Source organism: Rhipicephalus sanguineus, chromosome 1, assembly GCF_013339695.2.
Source record: "Rhipicephalus sanguineus isolate Rsan-2018 chromosome 1, BIME_Rsan_1.4, whole genome shotgun sequence".
NCBI classification, from domain to species: domain Eukaryota; kingdom Metazoa; phylum Arthropoda; class Arachnida; order Ixodida; family Ixodidae; genus Rhipicephalus; species Rhipicephalus sanguineus.
The window spans coordinates 58,498,197-58,525,688 of NC_051176.1; the positions used below are offsets into that span (position 1 = coordinate 58,498,197).

Consider the following 27,492-nt stretch of genomic DNA (forward strand, 5'->3'; position numbering starts at 1 on the left):
TTCTATTCGGACGGCCTGTACTTTGGGCACGAAAAGGCGCAGGTGCCAGCAATCCACCTGCTACATCCACTTCCACGAGAAGCATGTCCGTACAGTTTCTCATGGCGAATTATGCGGCTTTCATCAAGCTTTGTGTGGCGATGGCCCAAACCTTTCTCTTGGGACGGCCTGTCCTTTGGGCACGAAAAGGCGCAGGTGCCAGCAATCCATCTGCTACATTCACTTCCACGAGAAGCATGTCCATACAGTTTCTCATGGCGAATTATGCGGTTTTCATCAAGCTTTGTGTGGCGATGGCACAGACCTCCACACAAGAAGTCGGCGCGTCTTAAGAAATTGGTCCCCACAATTTCCACAAAAAAAGCCATTGCGCCCGCGCTTTCTTTGTCAATGCCTGGCAGGCCGACCGCAGTCCGACGCTGCGACAAAAGAATTTGTCGGGGCGAGCTCTAAGAAAACGGCACCCCCAGGATGAAAAAGTAACGAGTAACGTGACACCACACGTTACCGAAAAATGTTAACGTAAGTACGTTACCCGTTACAGTTTCTAAATTGTAACGAGTACGTTACTAAGTTACCGAAAAAAGTAACGCGTTACCGGTAACGCCGTTACATGTAACGCGTTACCGCCAACACTGGTGAGAGACGCGCATGGAGACACGGTTCTGGCGCATTTATTTTTAGTTTAGTTGCGCCTTTCTTGATTTTGTTGTGGCGGCAAAAGATGTTCTCGTGTTGTCAAATCAAAAGAAACTGCTTAGAATACGCAGTGCAATTGGAAATCGACACGCTTCGGCTACTAACAGAAACGAGACCTGGAGCACTCGTGCAAGCACTTTAGCAAGTAAGCTTTGTCCTCATTCGGCGTCGCCGCAAGGACAAAATGTTACCTGTAGTGACAATGGCCACGCTTTGATTTATGTGGAGCTTCTACAAACCATGATTACGAGTAAATGTGTCTGCACATAATGCGGAGGAACCGTGGCACTCGTAGAGAACACAATGGATCGTGTTCCTTGGAATGGAAACCCTCAGAACTGCCACCTTTGAAACCATTCTAACTTTAAAAAGGGCCTGCATGGCCTGAGTAAACGTTCTCCAGACCCTTTGACATATGAACGAGGCGCAACACTGGGTATGGTTGGGTGAGATCGACCGCCCTCGACAGCACTTGTCCAATAGCGAGACAAAAAATATGACGAAACAAGCCAGAAAACCAAGAAAACCAGAAAAGAAGCGAAAAGCTCATTCCTATATGACAGGTTGCTCTTAATTAAACTGTTCAGTACATCTTTTTCAACAAAAACTCAATATCTCGAAACCATTTTTTTGTGTTTTGTTTGCGCCATTACCAAAACAACGTGAAAAAACGGAAGGTTGATTTTTTACCAGAATAAGGCGAACATCAATAAGAAGCTACTGAACTAGGATGGCGTGCGTATGCGGAATAGTTCTAATTTTTTGGCGGTTTTACTTTAAAAAATAATGACAAAAATTACTTGCTTTGTTAAAAAAATCGCAGAAATGTCAACACTTGCAATACAATTGTAATTCCAGTTCCATTGCAAGAAGAGACGCCAACGAATAAAATGAAGCAAACCCGAACGCTTTACATGCAGTAGTTTCTAAGAAAATGGGTCTCAAAGAAGCCTTAAGTTACATGGAAGGTATAGGGCCCTGTGCCCTTAAGTAAACTTACGCTCCGATATCATATTTATCCAATATAGCTCTTAACTTGAACCAGAAGCATCCATTTCATAGCCGTTTTGTTTTTTAAAATAAGTTTTCTGAATATTCGGAAAACCGGAAGTAAATTCTACCGGAAGTGCTTCGAAGAGAAACATGAGTGTAACTCGTTTGCTCGGGCCACTAAAGAAAAGCAAAGAAAAGAAAAAAAAAAGAAAAAAAGGCCGCTCTTGCGTCTTACTGCTGGTTGAGGCTTGATTACCTAGAGCTATTACACATTGGAACGGTTTTCCGGATCACATTGGATCTCTAATCGTGAAACGTTCCGTGATAACCTGATTTCGTTGCGTGTTAGTATCGTATAACGTTGTTGCCCTTTGATATTTGTAATATTTGTTTTGTTGCTTGTTTCTTCTTGTTTTTGTTGTGTTTTGCTTTTTGGCTCGTATTCTTTTTGTGTCTTGTAATTACTGGTGCCCCCGTTACTCAATGCCCTTGAATGAGTCTTTAAGGCATTTCGAATAAATAAATAAATAAATAAATAAATAAATAAATAAATAAGCTTCGGAGGCCTTCACATGAAAAGTCACCGCATCATATGGGTCTTGACGTCGTGTGCATTGACTGCGCATGGTGGAGACAAGCTAGTTTCATTGCTTAATTAATTTTATTTTAATTTGCAAAAATCGCTGGTGCATCTCCACTCGACTGCCAATAATATACACTTAGTTCAGCTCGCACAGTACGATCTCCTTCTCTTGTTGGCATTTTAATTGTTGTCCTAATTGTCGAGACGTCAATTATGCGCATTCACTGACATGTTGACTACCGTGAAGGATGTCACATTAAGATGTCTTAGAAACGTTACATATTGCGTGTTCATTTGTTTTTTCGGCCTAATATGAGAACACACTCACAGCATTTCTCAATTTTTTACATTGGCTATTTTTTTCGAAACTATTGGTCTATAATGGGCAAATTGCTCTATAAAGTTCAAACAGTATATTACCAATGCGTAAGGATATTGCAGAGCTGAATTATTAAAGAACATTATCCCAATATCTGCTTATAGAAAACAAAACTCAGCCCATATCAGGGGCGTAGCCAGGGGCGTCGGGGTTTCGATGCATCTGTGTGTGCGTGCTTGTGTGTGTTTATGTTAACGCGAACTGCAATAATTTCCGGGGAGGGGATGATACCTCTCCCCCTTTCTGACTACGACTGGGACCCGTATTCACAAGGACATCTTACACTGGAACACATGGTACGAGAAAATTTTCATCCAATTGTGGCACTGGACATATTACTAGCGAAGGTGACGGCCAACGAAAAAAAAAATTCAGCAACCGTTCCCTATACCGGGCGAATGGGGGCTAGCGAAGCTTGACGTGTGCGTATCTGACCTATAAACCATCTCGAGTAGCGCAACGAAACAGACCAACAGAAAGCAGCAGACGAGCCTGTTGTCCTGTCTCGTTGCGATACTCAAGATGGTTTATATGTCCAAGCACCAACTCGCCCAACAGTCAACTCATTTAATGTCTGACCTATACTGTGTTTCGTTATTTCTCTCGCATTGTGCAATGCTCCCTCCCAACCGTTTCCTTCCATCATGCCGGCAATTCCATGGACCTTCATCCACGTGCATAGCAGCGCAACAGTTCAGTTGCTACGGGCAACGACGATTGTCACGCATTCATATCCATATAACAATGAAATGTGGCAACGTGAGATGACAAGACACCTCGATAAAAGATCAGACTGCCATATTAGACATGGCTGATCGCCGACAAGCCCAAGATCGAGAGACCATCAATTATTCAAAAACGGCGCATACACAAATACGCATGTGGCCGGCGCACCTTCGAGGGCCGCATTTCTGTATACGCTCGCCGGCGCAGTGTTTCTCGAGTACGATACCCCCTGCCGCCACAGAAATCTGTAACTCATAACAAGCTTTGCTTGGGAAAAATAATGAAACCATTCACGACGAAAGCTCGTTGCAAATTCGAACCCCGGTTGCTCAGCACTCGATAAACCGTTCGAGCACTTCTCATGCACGAAAGGTATCAACAGTAGATTGCCTATACACTGACATTCAGTCGTCCGATTGGCTTTCTTCCTCGCTTCATGTACAGAACGCCGGAAGTAATCAGGACAGCTAGCTGCTGATGCAACAGGTGGGCCATCGCTGCTCCAGACGGCGCTATAGGGCGAACTCGTTGCGCTGACATCGACGCCACCTCTATCGCTTTATAATCCGGGCCAACGCGCCGTCGTCGCCAGATTGATGCGCGACGTGCGCAATCGGCGATGCGATGACGAAAGAGCGCCTCGACGCGTCCTCTCTCGAGCCGTCCCAATCTGCGACGCTGTTATGGCGTGTGCGAAAACTGACGTCATTCCTAGATGCCCCTTTGACTGGATGAAACCAAACCCCAAGCAGTATTTTCTTTTTCAGTTCGCGCTTAAAGCATGATAATAAAGTTAATGGCACGTATAAGCATTTATTTATTTATCTATTTGTTTATTTTAAATACCATAATCGCCGCTGCTTTACCGAAGGGGGGGGGAGGGTGTTTGCAGTTGATAAATCAGTTCGAAATTCAGGGAAATTACATAACAGCGGCATCATCATACAAGTGTTTAAATATAGGAACACCGAGAAACATTAGCTCTACAAACACGAAGGATGGCATGACACTAAACAATAGGACCCAGTAAAACAAAAAAGGACCAGAATGTGCACTACGCGAATAGATGGATATATTTATTTACGATGCATATGTTACGTGTTAGGGGAGAAAATCAGGCGTCAGTGTAACAAGAAAGGAAAGAATCAGATAACCGCTTGCGAAAAAGCGTACTGTCGGTGATGGATGCAATAGAAGCCGGCAGGTGGTTCCAGCCTTTAGTTGTGCGTGGCAAAACGAAATTATAGGTCTTCGTATTGCAACGGATGCATCCGGCTTTGTATTTGGGGTAAATATGAGACGAATCTAAAGTGGTTGTTTAAGTGAGCTGGTTTCTTAAATATGCGTGATGGTAAATTTTATGGAAAGAACAAAGGCGGGAAAGCTTTCTGCGGAGTAACAGCGAAGGCAGTGATAAGCTATTTTTCATTAGTGTTATGCTGGCTGTGCTGTTGTCATCGGAAGGGACAAAGGATACATCAAGCACAACGCGCGTGCGATAAAACAAAGGGATCAGAGGAAGCTACACAACTGAAGTACGAAACATTGGGCGAAACAAGGCAGGTATCAGCTCGTGTTAAAAGCTTGGGCATGCCTTCGTCAGGATGCTGCTGAAGGTCCTATATGGTCGAAACGTCGGCTATAGGCTGGGACTCTCCCATGCATCAGTGTCAAGCAGGCAAGTATTGTTTCCCGAAGTTGCACTGCGGGTTATGAGAGGCGCCTTAGGAGAGTCTATATTCACAAAAACTCCTTAAGATAGGATTGTTGGTAGAAGAAAACTTCAGCCAGTCCTGATGTAGGACATCTCATTACCGTATGTAGCGCGAAAATTCACGCAGGACAGTTACAAAGAGGACAAGCCAAAAGCGCTCTGGTCCACTTGTCTATCATTATCGGAGCCGGCTGATCTATGAGCAATGAGCACTTATGCAAGTAAACCTCTGCGAATACAGCACCTTTTTAAGTTTTTACCACTCATGTTTGTTTAACATGCGCCCCGCCACGGTAATCTAGTGGCTGTGGCGCTCGGCTGCTGACCCGAAGGTCGCGGGATCGAATCCCGGCCGCGGCGGCTGCATTTTCGATGGAGGCGAAAATGTTTGAGGCCCGTGTACTTAGATTTAGGTGCACGTTAAAGAACCCCAGGTGGTCGAAATTTCCGGAGCCCTCCACTACGGCGTCTCTCATAATCATATGGTGGTTTTGGGACGTTAAACCCCAGATATTATTATTATGTTTAACATGCGCTTAAATCGCAGTTACACACAATAACATTCTTCAAGAAATTTAATCTCTCCGGAATACGGTGGCCGCGGCCGTATTTTATCAGATGATAATATATGTTCCGCAGTGCAAGCAACTGCGTGGGAAAGAGAACGTGTATAGAAGTTACGTCAAACTCAATTTAAAAAAAAAATAAAAGTGGGGGGAGGACTGCCATATCACCCTGCAGCGAACGCGTCAAGTATTGACGAAGACGGAGACATATACGAGCGATCGGTTCGCTCACTCCAAGTCATCTCACGTTGTTATGCAGAAGCGCTGCTGATGCAGGCGGCGCGTGTGTATACGTTTCTGACAGGTATACGTTGTATCCGGCGCAGGTACTCTTGGCCCGGTCGCTCAAGGTGCGGCGCACGGAAGGTGAAGGCGTGGCCGAGTTCAGCAACAGCGAGTTTGTTCAAGAGTGCCTGCGTACACACAACGAACTCAGGCTCCGGCACGAGGTACCTCCGCTGCGGCTCTGCTCCAAGGTACGCCTTCACGCTGCACAGCTGATGTCGCTGTATAGCAAAGATCGCGACTGCAGTTACTGTGCACGCGCTCCCTTTATGAAGCATACACGGAAACCGTACACAATAACCCCATCTGTGACCGCACTCTGAGCGCAACAGTACCGCGCACCATATGGTGCATCGTGCCAATTTTATGACACCCCGATCCGCAATGTAACTGCGACACACTTGCTGTGGACTTGTACAGACCTGCCTTTAAGCCGTCTTCGCCACCTCCGTGCAACAGGCAAGAAAAAAAAACCTCTAAACGCGACGGGATCGCTTGAAGAAGAGCGACAAAGCCTCTTTTCTCTTCCTCTTTATCATCATGAAATTTCATCTGAAATTTCTCCACCAGATAATACACAAAGGACTAAAATTAGAAGTTCAAAATACGTTACCTTTTCAGCAATCCCGCATTGCCCGCCATGATCATTCATACAAACTAAATGAGTTTTTTAGATGCGAAGCAGCTTTTGCTCGGGGCTGTGTCCGGCGGTGGCGTCCGCCCACGTGATGCAGCCTCGCCGCAGTGAGTGTAGCATAGCCATCTGAGCGCGCGCTCGCGCCAAGAAGTCTTCTTCGTCTTGTTCTTCGACCGCCTTGATGATGATACGTGCAGAGCACTTTAGGGGCCCAGGCTGCCGTATGCTGTCCTAGCTTGGCGTGACGCAGACAAAACCACGTGTGCTGGCACGCGCTAGCGCGTTCGGGCCTGTGTAAGGGGCTGGGTAAGACGCTGTAGCCTCCCCCCCTTACACTCTATCAGCAATCATATGATGGCGTCTGCGAACGAGATTCTGCAGACGCGCGATGAACCAACGCGTTGTATCCTAGTCAGAACGCGCTGGCACGCGCTAGCGCGTTCGGGCCTGTGTAAGGGGCAGGGTAAGACGCTGTGGCCTCTCCCCCTTACACTCTCTCAGCAATCACGTGATGGCGAACAACAACAGCAACTACAGTGAATTCATGGTGTGCTTCACTTGCAAGGGCGCGTTAACATCGGGCAAGGTGCCCGTGAGGAACGGAACTTTAAGTCGACCCATGCGCTGCTTCGCATCCCCACATGGTTCCCTTTAGTGGGAGATGGTGTAATTTTTTGCAATAATGATACTTTTCGGTTTTCTTCTTTTCTGCGTGCTGTCCATTAGTGGAACACCCTTGATGCACACATAACACCATATCGAAGTCCGTTTTTGTTAAGTTATTAGAAGATGTTATAAATAGCTAGAAAATTAGATTGTGTGCAATTATGTATTCAAGTTCCCTTTTTTTATCAAACCTAATTCTAAATTTTTTTTTGTAATGATGTTTGTTCAAACTTACACTTTCCTGAACCAAACCTAATTCTTATTTTATTTTTTTTTTGTATTTTTCCAGTTCCATATTTAGTTTATTGTATGTTTATGTTGCATTATTCATTCATATTTCAGTGCTGCATATTTCATGTTCTAATGTTGCAGATTTCAATTTCAGTATATTTTATTTTTTTATTAGTTTGTTGTATTATCAGTTTGTTGTTTGTCGACATAGAAAAAAAAACTGCTGAATTTGCTTAGACATGTCTTTGTGCCCGTTGTGTAAAACTTGGATTTATGTGTGATCATACGCCCACCTGCTACGGTCTCGACATGAGACTGGCAGTATTGTAAATAATTAAATAAATAAATAAATCATTAATATCATCATCACTGACCTACCTTACGCCCACCGCAGAACGAAGACCTCCGAGTGTTCTCCAACTACTGGTCTTTTTTTTTTTTTTTTGCACCAGTTGACTTCATGTTATGGCCGCAAATTTATCTCATCTCAAAAAGCCACACAATCCTCTACTGTCTGATATACGGCATTCCCTTTACACTTATCCATTCTTTAACGCTAATGTGGACCATCGGTTATCTGCCCTGTACGCATTGCACGGCCTGCCGGACTACCATTTCTATAACATTTAATTTCAATTTTAAAACATCAGCCCCTGTTTGCTGTACAATCTGCAACGCTGCCTTCTCTTAGCGTTTTTCCTTCTTCGTTTCGACTTTATTTGTCAACCTCCGAGTATTGCCCAATAAGCTCGGTGGATGCAATTCGTGTGTATATTATATTACCACATGCCATCATATACGAGCCGTCTGCGGGGCCTCTACCCCACACAAAAATTAAATGAAGAACAAGCGAGCAGCGGTGCTTTTCCCGCCCGTGCTGTCGTCGCACTGTGATGGCAGCTAACACTAGATTCTCCCCACATACGTTGCCTGCCGCCTTTAGACGCGCTGGCCTTGTGATATATCTAAGGGATATCGATTGTTCTCGACTTTAAAAAAAAGGTAATAAACGATACAAACACGACGCTGTTTGTGTAACCTTTTTTAAAAGCGGACCTGTTTAAGTTGGAGTAGCGCAGTTTGTCGACAGCGCAAAACTGGCGAAGCGGAGGAGAGCAAAGCGAAGAGAGGAAAACCGAGTATCCATTGCAACGGTAGGAGAGGTGGAGGAGAGGAAATGCATAATGAAGCTAGTATAGCATAGCAAGGGGGTGGGAAAGCGAAGTGAGGTTGAGGAGGGGGGAAAAGAGGAGGGGAAGGGTAAAACATAACATAGCCATGTATATTATAGTATAGCAAGGAGTAGGAAAGAGAAGTGAGAGTGAGGGAAAGTATGAGGGAAAATATAGCGTAGCTTAGTGAAGGCGAGTGGAGGTAGGCGAGTTGGAGGTTGCAGACGTGCTAGGGAAGGCCTCCAGCTCCGCTGCTTCTTCAGTCTTCGCACCATTCGAGCGTAGCTCCCCCAATTTTTTGTTGTTGTTAGTTGATCACTCTTCCGCAGGAATCCGTCACAGTACGAAAGTGAAACGTGTCTTGGTTGAAGTAGTTGCAGCTTTGTTGGGCGTTAAGAAGTAAAAGTGCATCTATATACACGGTTTATATTGATGACAAAAAAGGAGGGGGGGGGGCAGCAGATTCAACGTGTCATCTTTTTGAAATCTTCATAGAGCGAAGTACCTTGGCATCTTCGTGTTTCACCCAATGCTCCGACTTGCACGACGCGACAGCTAGGCCTTTTCCACCCTTTTCTTTTTAAGGAGTGTTAGGTGCACGAGGCTGACGTTCATTTCTGACCGAACTTTCGTAAGAGCTAGGAGTTCCTTAGCTAGGCTATACCGGAAAGTGAAGCGGAAGCCGGAAGGGAATGAGGAGACCGGAGGTAGAAACCGGAAACAAGAATATAGGATAGCGTACATATAATTAAGGTGGGACTGGAGAGTCTATTTGAGGCACGCCTGGAGGCACTGCGACCGTTCTCTGATTCAACGATCACCGTGCACAAATTGAGGCCAATTGAAACGTCGGATTCGCAGGCAAATTGGATGCATTCAAAGCGCACATAACGCTCACGAATTATCAAGGGACAATGCGTAGAGGTGGCATATACAGCTTATTTGTGTTTCACTGCTGTGTTTTTCTCATCGTTCAGTGCACAGGTTTCGTTTCATGGATTCAGAGGAAGCGAGAGTTGCAACATTACCTTACAGCGACGTCGGTTCTGTTACATATATATACGTGACAGGAAAAAGTGCGGTGCATAAGACGCTGAATGACTTGCTGTATGGCAAGTCAGTTCTGCGGAAACACCGCAAGGTTGAAGACGGTTCGTGAAAGACAAATTCTGCCATCCAATCGACTCTGTTTACAGCGCGAACCTGAGCTGCGAAACAAAACAACCACGTGCTTAGCGTGAAAGCTTTGCATTCGGGTTTTCTTTTTATCATCGCGCTGTACCGTCGGCCTGCTTGACAGTTCTTCTCTCTCATAAAAAAACCGCTTATCCGTAAAAATTCAGGTGTACTTGAAAGCAAGCAAACAGCACGCCCCCTTGCGTTTTGCACCTCAGCGCTTGTCGATCAATGTGAGTATGTGACTGCTGCGATACATACCTGCGCTGCCTCTTGAGCCTTCTAGCTGTCCTTCGAATGCAATCACTCAGAGCAGCTCGACTGTACCCATACCACCGGTGTTTACTGAAGCCACAAGTAATTTCCGGAAGGTATAATAGAAGAGGGCGGGCAGCTTCCGGCGTCGTATTTCGAATAGCTACGCTTGCGCGTAAGCATACGCAAACTGTAGGCAGAAAATATGCGTGATGATAGAGTACTGTGTGTGTGTATTAAGTCTGAAGGCCCTGCTCCCGGCAAAAGAATCAACATGAAGGGCTTCGAGTATAGATGAGACGGCTCAGCAACAAAGGCTCTCTCGGCCCTTCAATATACATGCAAATAAGTAAGTTGCTTTAAAACGCGGCCCCAAAATATTGTCCTCGAGCATTCGTCGCAGCAAGCGCAAATCTTCAGCTCATGCCGCATGCCATTACGGCTCTCGGCATTTGCACGAAGAAAAATTCGTCCCCCTAATAGCAAGCAGCAAGAGGCGATTGGCTTTGAAGAACTGAGGGTAAACGTGGAAAACATTCCGCGGAAGGAAAGGTGCAAGCATTCCAGAAATTAATCTCAGAGGGAACGACTGCTGAAAACCTTCAGTGGCTGTAGCTTTTGCCAGACCCGGGTTGCATATGTCCGGAGATCAGAAGCTACAATTTATGAACTGGCGTCAAACGTGTTGCTTTTTACAGCTCATGAGCTGAACTATATATCACGCGAGGTAACTGCCGAGGCACCCTGATGTACTGTGTTGTGCCGGTGTGCTGAAAAGAATTCGCTGGCAACGATGATGCGAAATTTAGCGTTTTTCGTTGTGTTCTTTCAAACTTCAAACAGCCAGTCCGCAGAACAAGTGTTCATTGATTGAACTGCAGCATATTCTTTAAAATGTCACTTTCTTTCATTTACTTTTGGGCGCCTTGATAATCTGACTCGCATTCCTGGCTCCTGGCGTCTTCCACTCCAGTGAAGATTTCTTTTAAAGCAGCAGTGGAATTATTGTGACTGCAAAAAGCACGAGTATTCCCGGAAGCTGGAACTTCAAACTGGCATAATGTTCAGAAAGTCAGAATCCCTAAGGGCGCTCATGGAAGACCGGTGTATAGCGTCTGTCACATTGTTGCAGCCTGTAGCAAAGCAGAGCGCGTGGCGATCTCGCTATACAATTACGCATGTTTTTTGTTTGTTTTTGTAAAATGAAACATAAGTACTCGTGCTAATGTCAAAGATTATAATAAATGCCAGCAGTACTATTGGCATGTCACTCAACCTAAAGAAACAAATACAACAGAGATAAGGTCATCACTTACTGCGGGGCGGTCTCAATCGTATGCTTCTATTTTATTCGCTTACATGTGATATCATTCTGAATTAACGAGGTTTCATTAATTAACTTTTCCAATATTGATCTGAGCTAAAGCTTTTTTTGCGCGCCAGTATGCGCTTTTGAAGGGCTTTTCAACGTCAAATATCTGTTCGCGTAGCTCTTAAAAAAAATGCCCGTAATGAAAATTTCTTCGCCCTGCTAGATCCTTTCCATGGTAGTCTCCAAACTACTCCCTTGGTTTAGCTACCAGAGATTAATATTTTTAAAGTTAGTTAACAAGGCACCGTTCATTACGCGCGAAAATTTGCAATTTACTATGTATCTAGAGGCCGTCAGTCTGGAGATTCGCATGGCAAGAATATCGTCGTAATTATTTATATAGGCAAGATTTTAATATGTTCGTGCATCTCGAAAAAAACACCCCGTATATGCGGGGCGTATTTTTTTTAAACACCCCGTATACAATCACAGGCGCTGGTATAGCCCAATTATCTTCAGGAAGCGCATTAGCATTCTGATGGTCTTGTACAGCTACAGATCCACAGCCAAGGTCTCGGGATCCTTGTTTTCGATAACAACGAGTCGCCTAAACGTATATCACTATAGAACCCAAATCATGTCGTTGAAGATAGTCCTAGGTCGGACACGTGGCAGGCGATGTGCTCTATTGTTTTTAATTGCCTTGATTCGCCAGAGTGGCACTAGGTTCTGTTGGTCACTTCGATGAGGAATAAATAAGCGGCCGACGCTCCCAACCCCGGGCGGCGCGATAACATTGTTTCACGAATGGCAAGCCCGGGCGACTGGGCGACTAAGGATCAAGTGAATACAATCACAAGTTCTATTTTTTTTAACATGAATATGAGAAGTGGGCGCATCTTAGGCGGCACTGGTTATTCTTCGTTGCTTAGAAAACAAACGAAACGAAGCGAAAAGAAAACGTCTCGAAATATGACACTGCAGCGGCCAAGACCAGTTAAGAAAGAGAAGCTAATTAGTTCTGTGAGTTTTGTCCCAGATGTATAACACTTTACAACAAGACAGTTAACATAAAACACGATGTTTTGCGTATTTTGTCAAGATAACATAAACAAATATACGCAGGTGCATATATGGAAACAAATGTCAAACATTCTACAGCGCGCCTAGCTAACTCTAGCCAGAGGTTATAACTATGTCAACGAACTCTATGACGACGCGACGAAATGCATGTTGCTGAATATTACATGGAGCAAGTCACACTATTTCTTGTGTTCTGCTTAATTGCATAATTAGGAAATATTAATTAACCAACTTTTGAAGCAATGAAGTACGGCGAAAATTCAAATGACAAAGTTCTAGATCGCGGTTGGTAAAACATCCAGTTTGACAGTTTCTAACTTCTTATCTTTTAAGTATCGGTATTTTTCTGCTTACCACAGATGCCCGCGAAATAGGAAAAAAAAAGGCCACGTGACATACAGCTATATCACGCACATGTCAAATTAGTTGTCACGACATTACAAAACAAAAACAGCGTTAAATATAACATACAGATTATAATAACAAATGTCACTGCAAAAGAAACATTAAATGCGAATAATAGTGTCAAATAAAGAAAATATCCAATCATTGGGTTACGCATATACAAGATACCATAGCGTTATCACGTCCTAGTGAAAATACCTCACGACATAACATTACCTTGCGACATTAACCAACATTATTCACTCTACCTAGAAGACGAAGAATAGAAGAAGAAATGCTTGCCGGGGGCGCCGTCGCTGTCGTTCCGGTTGAGCGCGTGAACTTACGCGAGCAGGGGCTTCCCATTCCTGCGAACATTTCAGTCCCGGGATTCGGGCTGCATACCCTACGTCCAATGAGCACTGACGGCAGTACCCTGCCCTGTAGCTGCTTCGTAGCCGCGACGCTCGATATGCCAGTGGCTGGCACCCACTGAGACGTGTCCATGGTCACCGACAGTAGTGTTGCCTCTGTGAACTCGAGAACGGGTCTCTACGATGCCGCATCTGCCTTGGACGCCTGCTCACCATCAAAGTACTGAGAAGAAATCGCACACCAAGAGTCGCCTGTGGGATTACTCTGTCCACTGGACCACAGACAGCGCTCAAGACGTTCCTGGCGGGCACCATGTCCAACCCACGGCTGGCATCTCACGGTGACATGGGATGCGAGCGCTGCAAGTGTCACTCGCGAACATGCCTCGCCGGCGCCGTGTCCGCTGTGGTATCTCTGCTAACCATTAAGGCACCGCTGAATGTTGTTCAGGCGTCGCCTGTGTAGGATAACTGCACTACCCAATGAACAGCAGGCAGCGCTCTATAGACATCCCTGGCCGGCACCGTGGTCAACCTGCGGCTGGCAGCTCACGGCAAGATGGGACGCGAGCGCTGCAAGTGTCACTCGCGAACCGGTCTCTTCGGCGTCGTATCCCTTGTGGTGAAAGCGGCGGCATTCCGGCGCAGAGCACGCCCCTGCCCGTGCGAAGGCATGCCCGAATGCTAACGCTGTCGGAATTGGACCGATGATCTCCCACCACCGAAATTACGAGAACACAAATGCAATAACTGCTGACATCCGACGGTTCAACAGAAGAAGCCGGTGTACAGAGACCGATCCGAGGCCCCCTGCGACAGAATTCCGGCGAGCTAGAATGTCCCTGCGTATGATGATCAAGAATATTGAGGAAAGTCTAATGGCTATGTGCTATGAGAAAAAAAAGGTACTCCTACGAGTGCCTTGCATAGCCCAGGCACAACGACACACAAAGAAAGGAAGCCGAAGAAATCGCACTTCTCGGACAACGTATCTTGGCGGGCATCGTGTGCGAACTTTCATCTGGTTGTTTACGGCCAAGTGGGATGCTAGTGCTGCCGTGAGCGCAACTGAAGCCACGGGACAACCTCTGCATCTGTCGCGCTTACACGCAAGAAAGCCAACGCATGCAAATTGCGTGCGTGTGAAAAAGGGGGGATAACTAGGATGAATGAATTTTCGTATTTATTCTGTATTTATTTTCGGAGTAACGTGCATATTTAAATATCGATACCATAAAAAAAATTAAGGTAGCTTCGCACTAGTGGTGCCAAGCGTGAAGAAAGGGCGGAGCTGGCCGGCCTTTTTTCTCTTTATTTTCTCTTTCTTTCTTCCTCTCTTTCTTTTTCTCTCATCTCTCTGTTTTTTCTATGTCTTTTTGTGTCTGTTTATTTCTATTTATCTCTTTCTCGCTTTATTTCTTTATCTGTCCTTCTTTGATTCTTTGTCTTTCTCTCTTTCTTCCTCTCAATTTCTCTCTTTCTTCTTCTCAATTTCTCTCTTTCTTTCTATGCTACCGTTCTTTCTTTCTTTGATTCTCTCTTTTTCTTTTTTTTCTCTTTCTGTCTTTCTTCCATTTCTTTCTCTCTATTTCTCCCTTGTTCCTTCTTTCTATGCTATGATTTACTCTCTCCCCCCTCTTTCCCTCCTCCTCACCCTGATTTCCTTTTCCCACCTCCGTGCTAGACTATACTATACAAGGCTATGCTATGCCCTGTCAGCGTGCCTGGATGGCCGAGTGGTTACGATGGTCGCCTTCGGATCGTGGGTATGCGGTTTCGAATCCCGACTCGCCAAGAAATTATCTCCCTTTCTCTCTTTCTTTCACTCTCTTTGTACTCGTTCTCTCGTCCATTAGAGTTATTGCATCCCACGGCGGACCAATCGGCGTACGTGTTCTGGGAGCGAAGCAGAAGACGACGAAGAGAGCGCGCGCCGGTTCATGATGATGATAGTTTTCTGTTCGCTATGCATGCACGGACTAACGGTCGGCTTAAACAGCCCCGCTGTTAAAAATTCCGGCAGATCGCCCAAATTGTGGGAGTCGAATTCATGCGAAGCAGAGAACGAGTAGCCTAAAGGCCCATCCAGTGACACGCAGACTTGTGAAACCGCACCTCGGGCTTAGGAAAAAAAAGCACATCCCGCGGAAAGCGAACACTGCCACATGAACATCTCAGCCAAATCTTGCAGTCGGGCGCGGCAAGGAAAGTTTAGAAGCGGAGCGCGAAGTTGCCATTTTCTCAGGCACCCTCTTTTCATACAGATGCCTGTGCTCACTCTCTTCGGAGCTACCGGCACCTTCCGTTTGACGTTGAACGGCAGATAGCATGCCATTGGCTAATAGCCGACCTAAATCGAGAGTGGCGTTTGAATCAGATGCCCTTCTTGCCATAGGGTGCCGCCATGTGACGGCGTCGCTCTACATAGTCCGTTAACGTTACTCAGTACACCGCGCACAGGAATCACAACGGGAGGGAGCGATCGCGCTTCATCACGCGCGCTCACGTCCATGACGCGCACTGGCGCAACTTGTTTACCCCGTGCCATCACTCCCTGTGCAGCTTCCAGCGTGCTCGTCGGGACGAGGGTTGAGAGAGTGAGTGCGCTTGAAGCGTACGACAAATCCCTGTAACTCCGCTCGTTCTTTTTTTTTTCTTAGGGGGGGGGGGGCAATCGAATCGTGAGGCAATAAATTCGTTACAGAGGTCATTCGATGATAACTTGGAAAAGTGGTTCCGGACCCCTTTAAGAGTGCGTATATTTATCCTCATGCATGCGCCTGCTCGGAATCTCACGCCACCCTATGCCCCCATGCGCATGCAGCTCTGCGACCTGGCACAATACTGGGCCAATCACCTGGCCCACACGGACGACTTCTACTACCGGAAGTTCAGGGACGTCGGCGAGAACCTCTTCTGCCGATGGTCTTACGTGCCGGACTTTGACGTCACCGGTGAGTATTGCATGTACAACTCAATTGCGCTCAATGAAAAAAACAAATTTTCATGGGATGCATATTACCATTGTCTGCCGAGGAACTGCCGGTGCGACAGCGACTTACTCGACGACTCAACTTGATAGCTCCCTTTCATAACCTTTCCGCCACCAAACGAGTTACTGTAGAACTGATTTGCAATATTCGTCGTCCATGTGCTTCGAGTTGTCGATTAATTCGCCCTCGCGTTGCCAATTGCTAGCATCCTAGTTAGCTCAATAGGTAAAGCGACCGCCCCGAAAAGACGTTGGTCCCCGGTTCGATCCCCGGACCTGGACGAATTTTTCGTCAGCTAAGGAGCTTTCGTTCTAAAATATCCGTACGGATTTTCTTGTACCTTTATACTACAAACGGGTGGTTGTCAATTATCCCTTTCATAGCATTCCCGCCACCTTGCGAGATCCCGCAGAACTGATTCGCAATACCAAATCTTGTGGAAAAATGAAGTACTGATTTCTACATGCACCCAGGAGTGACTGCGTCGCTGCTGCAGTAACTTCAGCGGACATGGTGTTTTGCGTCTGATAACGACGCAAAACACCATGCCCGATGAGGTTGCATGTACAGATTTGTTTACCGACAGCGGCAGCAGCGTTCTGGTGGATGCGTAACGCAGAACCGCCCGTGTACTTTCTTAAGACATACTAGCTGGCGGGCTAGTTGGTTAGTCCTGCTCGCTTATGGCAGAGCACACCATAAACAAGGACGACACAGTACATAAATACAGACAAAAGACGTATGCACTAATGTCTTTTGTCTATGCTTACGTATACTGTGCCGTCCTTGTTTATGATGCACGTTGCCATAAGCTGCAGTGTACTTTCATGTGCACGTTCAAGAATCCCAGACGTTCTGAAGTAATGCAGATCGCTCGTAGTAAGTTTAAATCAAAACGAAATATTCGGTTTAACGCCCCAACGCAATGCATAGGCTGTATGGGGGACGCCGTAGTAGTGGGGAGGCCGTATTAGTGTCGACCACATGCATTTATTTCCCGCTCCGCCAAATCTAACCACGCGAGCACTTGTCACACTCCGGCTCCGCCTGAATGCACCGCACTGCGCCTGTATGGCAATCGAACACGCGACCTCACACTCAGCTTCTTCCATATGTACACTGAGCCACAATGGCAGGTGTCACAGCACTAAGGCCCATCTCACATCACCGGGGAGTTGTTTTGGTGACATCACAGCCTTATAGTTATTGTTAACTTAGCCACGTGTGCCCTCATCACCCACACTTACCCCACCAATCGACTTGCGAGATTTCGCCAGAATAACCCTTGAATTAAGCTGTAAGATAGAGCTGAAATTTAGGCAGAGTTCGGCAATTTGGAGAGTACTCTTGGTTACTAGTGGTGTATTCGGTTGGGGAGCTCTGCTCCTCTGGCCCAGGGTCGGCAGATCCGAGTGCAGCTCGCAATCCGAGCGGGAGGCACAGTGCGCCAACCGAATGCATCAGCGACCTCGGAGCAGCGTCTGCAGCGCCACGGCGCGGGCAGCGCAGGAAGCCACCGCGTAAACAAACAGTCGTGCGCGACATTGGCAAATGGCGTCATCCAGCCCTGAAGTACCTGAGTGCAGCGACAGCTCCGCGAACTTTTTAACACGAAAGTGTTTATGCCGGGGTCCACCAAGACTTCAGTGACGTATTTCCGTCACGGAAATGACGCCGAAAAAATTTACACGATCAGATGGCAAAGAAAAAAAGTTCCATCAACGGGCATCGAACCCACGACCGCTCGGTCCGCGACAACAGATGCCGGGCACGCTATCCACTGCGCCACGGTCACAGACTCTAAAGGCTGTAAAAAGGCGCCTTTTATATCTACCACTCTCTCGGTCGGCGGGGTGGTGTTGCCCTCTGGGAGCGGTAAAATAAAGTAATTCATCATTACTGTCGCCTCCGCGATTAGCACCTGCAACGCGTTACACGTCCGTCCCATTCGGCACGTTTTCAATAGAAATTCAATTTTATCAATGCTTTAACACACCGCGAGGTGGCGACTTAGCCCCAGCGTCGTAAAAGCGTCGGTCACGCTCATAGCATCACGCTAATCCAAACCAAAAATAGTTCTGCGACGCGCGCCTGCCTCACCTGGCTGCAACACCGCGTTCCCCGCTGACGCGCTCGCTCCGAGAAAAATCTCCGCCGGCACGACGCGCTTTGCGTTTCCCTCAAGCCCGGCCGTGGTGTTCAATCGCATTTGAACATGCCGCGGGATCGCGACCAAGTTCTGCGTCCAATATGCGGCGCTCTTCTGGCTATCACACCTCGTTCTCTGATTACGCTTTCACCGTTAACTTCTACAGCTACCACAAGGGTTTGTTTAACCATTTAACATGAACATTAGGCGTCGGGATGGAGATGTACCACCAATCATAAGTGGGTGCATCCACGTGAAACTGTGCTATAGCTGCTAGACATCAATATACATTGTGCAAACTTTCCGATAACAATGTACAGTAAACATTCAGTTACTTCTGTAAGGGCACGCTTTACTTTCGTGTTATTCCGATTCCTATGACGGAGGGATCAACGACATTTTTTTGCATCAATTTGGTTATCGTCGTAGTCCGAGCTGCTAGCGTTAGGGCCTTCGGTTGTGAGGTGCTGTAAAAGCAGCACTGGTGATTTTTGCACTTTTAGTAGCCGCCTCCGCTTCGACAAGGTGCAGTTAAGCCGTGCTGAATGCGTGAAAGCGACACAGACCACACAGACAATCCAACAAACCCACATGATATTCCGAACAACGTTTAGCTTCGAAACTCCCGAAGGTGTAAATGCTAAACGCTGTCGCCTAACCGCGGCAACCTCGGCGTTTAGTGTCACGTGACATGTCCTCTCTGTCAGATCGCGCCAGCCTCTCACTTCGAAAACAGAGTGGTTGGGAGCGCTCCGAGTCGGAGGCTGACGCTCTGAAAGAACCATCCGAACACTGTCCGAGCGCTCGATTTCTACCACCCGACCGCGCGGCCACTTGTCAGAGCCCTCTAGAGCGCTCGAAAAGGACCATACGAATACGCGATTAGACAATGCGATGAAACACAGTTCAAGGAAAGCAGATGCGCGCCGCACCCAGTGGTTGTATTAATTTAGAAGCGCAACAGCGTCACTCTTGCATTCTCTGTATCGCCGATAATAGTATCGCGCATTTTATAGCAATGGTTGCGACGGAACTACCACAAGTTTAATCTCTTGCAGTTTTTCAAAGGACGTTATAACGACCAGAGTGTAAGTGGCTGAACCACTTTTTACGGCTTACAGCTTGACTTCTGCGATAAAACTTAACAATGACTTAACACACTGACGTTCTTACTCGATAGTCCTAAAAAAAAAAAAAGAAAGCACATTTAAAAAGAAACGTATAAGGTTCCAACCATTCGCAAGAGAAAATTGCTGCCAATCCTGACGCTGGGAATATCATTAGAGAACGCGGTAAGTCAGTGACAAAGAGCATTTGAAGCGTTGTGGATTCGGTGCCTGAATCTCACGCTGGCTATTTGGAAGTTTCTCATAATATTTATGGAGCCTATTCTCGAGGGGAATTTTCCCAGTACGAGGCAAAGGAATACAGCTCTTTCGTCTGAGGATCCTAATTGCCATTCGTCTTTCCGTATACATAAAACTAGAAATGAAATTTCGTTCCTCTCAAGACGGCTCGAAGGATGGAGATTGTCCAAAGGCCTATCCGCCTTGTTTACTACTTCGAACAACTCAATAGCGCGGTACATGCACTGCGTCCTTAATTCAGTGCACGAGACATGGCGCCCGAACAATAACTGCTCCAATCGATCGACACTCTCACGGCCGTAGAAATAACATTATGAGAGGCCCGTCAATAAGAAAACAAAAGAAAAAAAATGTCAGGCATAAGATGGCTGGCAGCTCGCCAGGGGTAGTTCGAAAACTTCCAGCGGAGCGAATATAACGCACACCGTTAACACGGACAATCAATAGCAAGGAAATATAAATGTTCAGAGTAAAAGGTTAACGATAATTGCTGAAAAAAAAGGGCAATCGATGTTAACTTTTCACCATGATGGTGCGCAAGACCGGGACGCGGAAGCCGTTTTTCTCCTTTTTTTTTCTTTTTTTTTACGATCTCAGTCTGACCCTCGCGAATCTTGCCCACGTCGTTTCACATCGAGTTCTACAAGTGCCTTTTTTTTTCTTTTTCGAAAATTTGCCCGACGGCATAAACTATTAAACACATAAACTGAGACTGGTTTTGGCAATGTACATTAAAATTTCTCGATGGCTGGGCCCATAGATCCAAGAATCATAGTCCGGTGGTCTCGTGGATGAATGTACACTGTTGCAGGTAGCGAACAGTGGGCCTCCATTCCACGTTCAATCGTGTGCCAATGTGATTGTGAGGACACGTCTCGCATAAGCACGCGTTGCGTATGAACGGCGCAGCCTGATGCCAAAAGTATAAATGCCGTCACATATTTTGCTCTTCTCATCACTTGCAGTCCTCGATGCGAGCGTAGGTTCCCTGGAGAAAGAAATACTCACAGGGTCCCTTATGCATTCGCCTAAGACGACTCGAAGGCGAAAGCCATCATCGATCTTCTTCTTCTTCTTCTTCTCAGTCGATGTATTTATCATCCCCCGCCCCCTCCGAAAGATTTCTGTACCTAACGTGGTTTTGCACTGCCTCCAAGATCGGAGGCATTGGAAGTTTTCTGCACATCATCTGGTTTTGCACTGCCTCCGTGATCGGCCCACTTTTGAGCAAGCGACGATGTCATTCGATGACGTCACCATGTGACGTCACGTTATGTGACGTCATTTTCTCAGATTTATTCCCACACGCCTCGCCATCGCGTTGCGGTAAAGCTTGCATATAGCGTACTTGGCCTTATGAGACTCCTTGGCCTTCATTGGCCCTTGAGCGATAAAACACATCATCACCACTATCATATATAGTTGACTTAACGCTGGCAGCTTGTGAGACGAACGTGCGCTCAGGCCCAGGTAATAGCCTGGCACCAAAACGGTAACGGCGATACACACACAGACATAGAGAGGCATGGACTCTCTGAAGTCGATCGAGCTGAATTATGCGTACGAAAGAACTCCGACAGTCCCACCAGCCGTGCTCAAAGTGAGCACACATAAGAGAGATATAGGGAAAGAGAGAGAACGGCGGGGACATTAAAGTAAAACGATGAATCCGTTTAGACTGACAAATCGTACTCTCAAAACACTAATGACGTTAATTTCATCATCATAGGTTTTATTCATAGAGGAGAAAATCAAGGTCACAGTTTCATTTTTAAATTTCGCGGAAATCTCCGTGCATGACGTCACGGATTTCAAAGTGCATTTTTTAAATGAAGAAGGGGAATTTTTGAGGGCGCGTTTCTTCGTTTGACACAACCGTAATGAAAACCAGCAGATAATGAAGCCAAGGAAGGCATAGGGGACGTTCACTGTACTATTTTATGTGTATTGTACCAATTGTGATATAGATGTGAAGAAAGTAAAGTGGACGAACAAACAACTTGCCGCCTGCCGGGACCGAACCTGCAACCTTCGGATTAAGGGCGAGACAGACGGTACGATTTTCCATGCGATGCGACGTCCGACACGGCGGTGGGGAAACCGGAATGGTGACCTTTCATAGCATCGGTAGCATCGGACAGCCACCATTCCCTCTCCCCCGCCGCCGCGTCGGCCGGCACATCGCATGGAAAATCGTACCGTCTGTCTCGCGCTTTACGCTACGGCGGCGGTCGCCCCCCCCCCCTCTCCCCCCCCCCTCCCTTCCCTTTATCGGGTACTAATGTGCATGTAAACCTGGGAATGTTATTCAGCACCGCTCGCAGCCATGACGTCGAGTGTGGAACACCCTTTCTTTTTACCAGATGGCGTCACGTAGCACGTGAACCTTTAACGAGCGCACAGCTGAACAATGACCCCTCGCATGCTACCTGAACGCATCAACTCTGCGGGAAGGAGACCCTCGCTATGAATGAATGAAGGAAGGGAACTTCATTAAGGATGTCATTAAGGCTCTGTCAATCGAAGAAACGAGCCCGTCAAAAATGCCTTCCCGTTTTGCAAATTTTTGCAGCAGCTGATTCGTGAGGCAATGTACTCCTTTAATGGAGCCATTCGACGATGACTTGGAAAAGTGTTGCAGGACCCCTTTAGGCTAAGAGCGGACGGTCTTGGATCATGTACAAACGTAGCCTGTTATCGCAAGCAACGGAATCACTTTAGAATTTTCTTACAGACGCTGGTCTCGTTGACGTATCTTATTTTGTTTAAATGCTGTGGCGCATTTTCTGTACATTATGATTATTTCTGGCACTGTGCCGTTTTTCGTCATGCGCAGCAGTTATACCTAACGTACTCACCTCCAGTGCTCATATGCAAATCTGCAATACCCATCAAAGAACCAATGACGAATAGTGTATTCAGGGGTCTCCTCGCGACCATAATCATCACACGCAACGTTGTAGGCCCATTCATATGGTGTTATACGGGTTTCTAATTCTTGAGGCTCTTTCAGAATATAGGATACCAAATACCAAATTTTAATGCAATGAGCGCCTATTGGCTACGCACATGTATTCATACTGCCGCTTTTTCTTTCTTTCTTTCTTTTTTTCTTTCTTTCTTTTTTTCTTTCTTTCTTTCTTTCTTTCTTTCTTTCTTTCTTTCTTTCTTTCTTTCTTTCTTTCTTTCTTTCTTTCTTTCTCACTCCAGGAGAACAAGTCGCCAGGTACTGGTACAGCGAGATCAAGTACTACGACTTCCTACTTGACCCGTCCATACTCCACGTTCAGGCAGGTAAGAAAATCCACGTGATGAACTGCCATCTTAAGCCACGCTTACGTCGCGCTATCGCGGCTTCTATAACGGCGAGTCACAGTGGCGAAGCAGTGGCTCTGCACTATGTCCGCTTAACTCTGGAAGCGTTCATTTCACATTTCGAGAAGCAAGATCAGGTAACACAGCCGAACGAATTGTGACTGGTCTGCACACGGTATATATTCTTGTGGCATGAGTTATGAGTTTCGTAGTGCGCGGTATCGACGAAGCAACAATGAGTGTGCGTATATATATATATATATATATATATATATATATATATATATATATATATATATATATATATATATATATATATATATATATATATATATGAGTACACACACACACACACACACACACACACACACACACACACACACACACACACACACATGGTATATGAGCAAGCACGCTCGTGTGTTCCATCATCGAATTGCGAAGCCGGGTAACACAGCTCGTCTCGCATGCACTTAAACGTCACAAGAAGGTAAGTTATTTGGATAGTTGGTTTTGCATACACGTTAAACTGCGCTAAAATTACAGGGTATACAAAGCTAGGGAAGACACACGGAACGAAGAGGACACAACGAGCGCATACTATCAAATGGATTAATTGTAAAGACAGGAAGGAATAAGAACACGACAAAAGAGATGCAAAATTTTTATTTCAAAAATGGGGAAGGGGAGCAGAACCATAGCGGACTGTTTTTGATGCAACATCCGTTAAAATAAAATAAAAGAAATTTTCTTGCCTGTGCTGGGGCTTCAACACGGGCGCCCACGCTCTGAAGGCTAGTTAAGACCCGTGTCTTTACCACTGGTCTGCAGACATTTTTTCTTTCTTTTTTTTATTTTCGGTTGTACGTCACACAAATGGGGACCACAGAATCATGTTACAAGACACAACAAAAATTGCAAGCACACATCTGCCGTTAGTCACTGCGTGAATAACATTGGCATTTAAAATTTCATTTCAACCAGGGCTTCTACCCTAGCCATCCATGAAGGAACACATAATTTCCTTGCAAACAAAATAACATGGGCGACACGCTCAAACGCCTTCTCCAAACCGGCTGCAGTACGGCTACACTAGCTCGAATCTTGTCAGCACACTCCAGAACAGACCGCATCCTATGAATATTTGTTACTAAAAGATTTCAATGAAAGTTTGGCTGCTATAAACTTCAATCAGTAACAAAAGATACGAGTATAGTCTGTCCACGCCAAACGTGTGGAATTAAAGGTCGTACCATAACAACTGGTCTGCACGCCTATTTTTGCAGAATGAGAATATATCTGAATCATCTAAATGCGTCGTACCGGTGATAAAAAAAAAAACGTGGAAGCAGAAGCATTTGCTATGAAGGCTTTATTGAAACAATTCGTAATGATGGAACAAAAGGCCTTTGTAAGACAACCTGTAATGTCGACATCGAGCATTGCACATGTCACATAATCAGTTGAGTTGCAGGCGCATAATCAGTTGCATGTCACAATCACTTGCAGCCTTGAAGAAAACACTACCGCTTGTCGAAATGTTGGCTCCAGCGAGACCCCTGCTCCAAAGAGTTTTCATCGCTTCAGTATTCAATCTTCCCCTGAACTTCTAAAATATTATACGTAGTTCAATGAAAGTTTTAAACTGCTAGCTTTATTTCGCCTCAGGATTATCCGACATTATATTTTAATTTAAATAATCAAATGTAACGACACGTTCCAATGTTCGAACTGTAACTGGAACGCGTTCCTTCCGCATTAAGAGAACTTGTTACGGGAACTCGTTCCACGATTGGGAAGGACCGAAGAACGAACCTTCGTTCCTGTTTCAGAGGAACGTGTACAACACTGCTCGAAAGACATAATCCCTTCGAGATCAAGACGTCCGCCTTCGATACAGCGGTGTTTTAAAAATACTGACTCAACAGCTTAATCCCCGTCCGGCTAGACAACAATAGCTACCCGGTGTGCGGGGCCGGGTGACAAACTCTTTCAAGGAGGTCACTTTCACAAGCCAACTATGAGGCATCGCGTCCTTCTGGTTGCATATGTATAAATGTTCCAGCTCTGTCATCTCTCCCTAACCACTACTCTTCCATCATCGTCTAATGTACGCCGTTCAGGGGTCATCTGCTCCAGCTAAACAGTTACAGCGGCCATCATTACTTCCTTCTTTCCTTCCTTCCCCCCTTTTTGCAAATATTTCCTCTAATAAACAGCCACTTACTACTACCTTTGTGGTCACAGGGTTCAGCCTCGGAGCTCGGAGCCCGGTAATCAGCCCTGTTTCCACGGTCATATATTTTACATGTAATTTTAAACCCGCTTCAACCGCTCGTTATTGCAGAAATGCAAGACAAAACGATGCCGCAAAAACAACCAAAACCACATCAAACGCTCATTGAAATGAGGCAACATTTACCGTGTTGTCGATTGACACCCAACTGTTGTTTTTTCGGGTGAGCGCCTGCATTTCCTTAAAGGGACACTAAAGGCAAATATTAAGTCGACGTTGATTGTTGAAATAGCGGTCCAGAAACCTCGTAGTGCTGCTTTTGTGCCAAGGAAGTGCTTATTTTGAAATAAAATCACGTTTTAGTGGTCCGCATCGCGTTAGCGCGCTTCAAATCTCCCGCTTGAAAATACGACTTTCATACGTCACTGCTGCCGTGCCCAACGTTGCCCGCTTTTACTGCGCGGCCGCCGACACTAGTAGCAGCCTAGCGGAAGTAGCGGGACCCACAGTAGCAACAACGGCGCTGCGGCAAAGACTTGCTCGGATGGGCACATTCAAAGCCTTCACCAAGTTGCGGTTGGTCTCGTAATTCTCAGAACGAAAGTGCAGCGAGCACACACGCAGAGGTTTTGACTGTTTAGCACACTGGCGCAATGGCATGACACTAATATCATCTTCGACAAATCGCACCGGTGCGCACCGGGGCACCCAGGCACTACAACGATTGGACGAAACGACGCACCAGGGCGCCCCGGTGCGCACCAGTGCGATTTGTCGAAGATGCCATAAGCCACTTCGAGCGTAAGGGTTCATTCCGCGGCACCCAGTGAAAAGACACACCGGTTTCCTTGCTGCAGCACTGGCGTTGTCCACCATTCGGGCATCCGGCAATATCACACGCATGCGGCATTTTGTCGAACTTTCTGTCAGAGCGACTTTCACGAACGCGCAAAACACGTACGGCAGTACGCGATCCCGAAACTACCACTGAGACGGGCGAGGCGCAGTTCGGCGAAAACGGAACCTTTGAACCACGCGCGCCGTTCCCCATGGCAACGCCACGGAGGTTTTGTTTTCCATGAATCAAGCGGAAACGAACAAACAGCATTTTATTACGTCTTTTGATGCTCGGAATGTTCTTTTTTTACTGCTGCTAGTTTGATTACTAGTGATTTATTGTAGGCCGACTTCCATACGTCATCGGGATCACTTCGAAAATATCCCACTCGTGGCGCTCATCATGTGATACACTTAGCTTAATTTCTCGGTAAGTAGGGCACTGCTGTTGATAATATTGCCATTTTAGAAGTTGTCATACATTGGGCTTTCACTCTGACATATATTGTTATTTGCCTTTAGTGTCCCTTTAAAATAATTACCCGTCATCCACCATCGACGCCGGCGTAAGCGAGTAGCTGCTGCTGAACACACCGGACGTTCTCGCAAATCATCGTATTGTTCACTATCATAAACCAGCTGCCAAAGCGCCGAAAATATATAATTGTTTAAATTTACTTCTGGTCGCTGCTGCCATAATCTACGTACAGCAGAACAGGATAGAGGAACTAAATTATACAGGCAGTCATCGTCGCGATCGCGCGCCCTCGTACAGAGCACGGTGTAAGGAAAATACACCGTGCACAGGCGTCCTGATGTACCCCCATGACTGCGTGATTGTGATTCCTTTTGTGATGCAAGCGAAATGCAGCAGTGACCGTAAGCTTCCTGTTCACATTAAAGAGTTAAAATTAAGTGAAGATCCATGACGCCACACGAAAAGGGTCTAAACTGCGTCAGCGCCTCCTCAAGAAATGTTTGCTCGTTTCTTCGGCCCACACGCGTCATCGTATGCGTTATGACTGAATCTCTATAGTTAGCTAGCGGGGCAATTAAGCGTGCACTGAACAGTGTCCCGTAGTAATATGTGGAGGAAAGCTGCAGTAAATTGATCCACGATTATGAGCTTCGAGTGATGAGAAAGCAGCGTTCTCGCTGGTCTTCCAAGGTGAATGCTGAATATAACGTTGAGAAAATTGAAACGACACGGTATCGACCGCGGATGCAGCAGTTCAGTCATTATCCATACTTAAATGTACGTTAGTGCATGCCACGGCAGCGAACGATCCGCCGCGACTTGGTCGGACGGGTGGGACTCCTCGCCGTGGCGCCACCTAGCAGCCTTTCAGGAAACAATCAG

General features: G+C 46.2%; 1 protein-coding gene across 1 annotated transcript in view; it reads left to right on the forward strand.

Annotated features, from left to right (window-relative positions):
* Positions 1-27,492, forward strand: part of LOC119391747 (Golgi-associated plant pathogenesis-related protein 1-like) — a 151,718-nt gene that overhangs the window by 97,054 nt on the left and 27,172 nt on the right. The window contains exons 3-5 of the mRNA XM_037659403.2: positions 5,987-6,136; positions 16,060-16,189; positions 22,955-23,038. Coding sequence (XP_037515331.1) covers positions 5,987-6,136; positions 16,060-16,189; positions 22,955-23,038 — 364 coding nt within the window. The remainder of the gene's footprint in view (positions 1-5,986; positions 6,137-16,059; positions 16,190-22,954; positions 23,039-27,492) is intronic.